This window comes from Lipotes vexillifer, unplaced genomic scaffold (assembly GCF_000442215.2).
Source record: "Lipotes vexillifer unplaced genomic scaffold, Lipotes_vexillifer_v1.1 scaffold397, whole genome shotgun sequence".
NCBI classification, from domain to species: Eukaryota; Metazoa; Chordata; class Mammalia; order Artiodactyla; family Lipotidae; genus Lipotes; species Lipotes vexillifer.
In genome coordinates, this window is record NW_006772681.1 from 3,727,725 (window position 1) to 3,729,985 (window position 2,261).

The 2,261-nt window shown below is 54.3% G+C and overlaps 1 protein-coding gene across 1 annotated transcript in view; it reads right to left on the reverse strand.

The window, feature by feature from the left end:
- The window catches only part of MYH7B (myosin heavy chain 7B), a 21,985-nt gene extending 21,737 nt beyond the window's left edge, over positions 1 to 248 (reverse strand). Inside the window, 1 exon segment of the mRNA XM_007447813.1 lies at positions 147 to 248. Coding sequence (XP_007447875.1) covers positions 147 to 248 — 102 coding nt within the window.
- Positions 249 to 2,261: the final 2,013 nt, after the last annotated feature.

Below are 2,261 nucleotides of genomic sequence, written 5' to 3' on the forward strand. Positions count from 1 at the left end.
CCCACTGCACACATCCCCGCCCCTTCCCCTGTTCTGTCCCCACCAAGCTGTGCCTCTTGCTCTAGCCCCGCCCCTGCTACTATGGCCCCGCCCCCACCACACACAGCCCCATCCCACCCGTGGCCCCTCCCCTGCCCATGGCTCACATAGATCATCCAGCGAGCATAACGCTGGCGCAGTACGGCTGCCTCGTTGAGGTGCGTCATCATGGCCATGTCCTCCAGCAAGTCGAAGTGGGGCGGGTTCATGGGCTGCAGTTCAGCTTCACGAACCGTCAGCACCTGCCAGGAAGGTCGTATGGTGGGGTGACAGGTGGGCAGGAACAAACTGACCTCGGCCTCTGACTCCTGTACGCTCCCAGACCCCCTTTCATCCAGAGCACACTGGCCGGGAGCTACACCCGGGAAGGCGGAGGAGCTAATTCCGGGAAAAGGGGGAGCCAAACCTTCTGGTCTTTGGTCTCCACGTTGACTCTGCCCCCAGTAGCCTCGGATTTGACCTCAGCCTCCACGTAAGCATCCTGTTCATCAGGTACCCAGACCCGCTTTTTCCCTGGGTTTCGGGGAGAGCATGGGGGTTTTGAGAAAGGCTGATGCACATCCAGGGGTTGGGGACCCAGCTGGGGTTCCCAGATCGTGTCTAAAGAGCTGTGCCCCTCCTAGGAGCCCCTCTGTCAGGATGCAGGAGTACTCAGAAAAGATCCTTCCAGACACAGACTCCCGGAAGGGCACAGCTGGGAGGGTCCCTAGAGATGTCCTCAAAGGATTCCCTGACTGAGGTTACAGTCCCTCACAGCCCTGGATTACACACTTGGGTTCAGATTCCTTCTTCTGTTGTATTTGCCCTGTGACCTCAGGAAAATCCCTCATTCTCTATGGGCCTGTCCCTCAAAGGTAAAACATTATGGGCATGTCCTTAGTTCCCATATGGAGCAGCCCTCAATATCAGGCACTTAATTCTCAGTGGGTTCTGCCTCCCCCATTTCACTGAAGACTCAAACCCGGGTCTTGTAAGTCTCTCTTACGCTCCTTCCTGCCTGGTCAGCTGGCCCCAGAGCTACAGGGAGCCCATATTTCATGGTAGTTAAAGGCACAGACTCAGGTGTCCTGCCACTTTCTAGTCAAGTGCCTTAGTCAGGACCAGCTCCATAACTTGCAGGCCCCAGTGTTAAAATGCAGATCCTCTTGTTAAGAAATTATTTACAATTTCAAGATGGTGATAGCAGAGTGTTAAATCGAGCATGAGGCCCCTCTGTGGCTGCAGAGGTTGCACACCCACGAAGCTGGTCCTGGCCCTGGTCTCCATCTCCCCAGGTTGTTGAGATGATGCATGGAAAGTCATCTGCTCTGGGCCTGGCACACAATAAGCACTTGATACACATTGCCTATTGTTATTATTGTCCTATGAGCAAACTGGGTCATAAATAGTAGCCTTTATTCCTGTCCCTGATAAACAGAGGCTTTGGCTCTATGGAAAGCACTAAAAATAACTCCAGCACAGGTTTTATGGACATGTGGAGGCAGCCTGCACACATACCAATCACTCTCATCTCAGAAGCTTCAGGCTCCAGCCACAGACGGCAGCTCCAGGAGGTGGGTGATACTGTCCCATTTTACAGAGAAGCAAACTGAGGCTTGCTCACAGACATAGAGTGATGTACACAGGCTCCCTGGGATTTTATCCTCAGGGCTAAAGCTGTCAGGCCAGAGTGCTCCTTCAGACCCGAGCTGAGTGCCCCCCTCCCCACTCCTGGTCTGAGTCCATAAGGGCTTCTCTGTAGCTGTGCCCCACTCTGCCCTCACTTACCATCCCACAGGACAGTGTGCACCTTCATCTGCTCCTGATAGCCCTGGCGGAGGTAGCGGGCAGACTCCCCAAGTTCACTCACATCCATCATGGTAGTGGCACTGAGAGGTGGAGGATGAGATCTTAGAGGTTCAAGGCAGTCCAAGGCAGCATGCACTGGAAGATAGCAGTGACGGGGGAACTGAGGGACCAGGGGCCCTAACAGTAGGTGATTCCATGGGGCTCCCCACTTCAGCCTCCCTGGAGAGCCAACACACACACACACACACACACACACACTCTCTCTCTCTCACACACACACACACACACACACACACACACACACTCTCTCTCTCTCTCTCTCTCTCTCTCTCTCTCTCTCTCTCTCTCTCTCTCACACACACACACACACACACACACACACACTCTCTCTCTCTCTCTCTCTCTCTCTCTCTCTCTCTCTCTCTCTCTCTCTC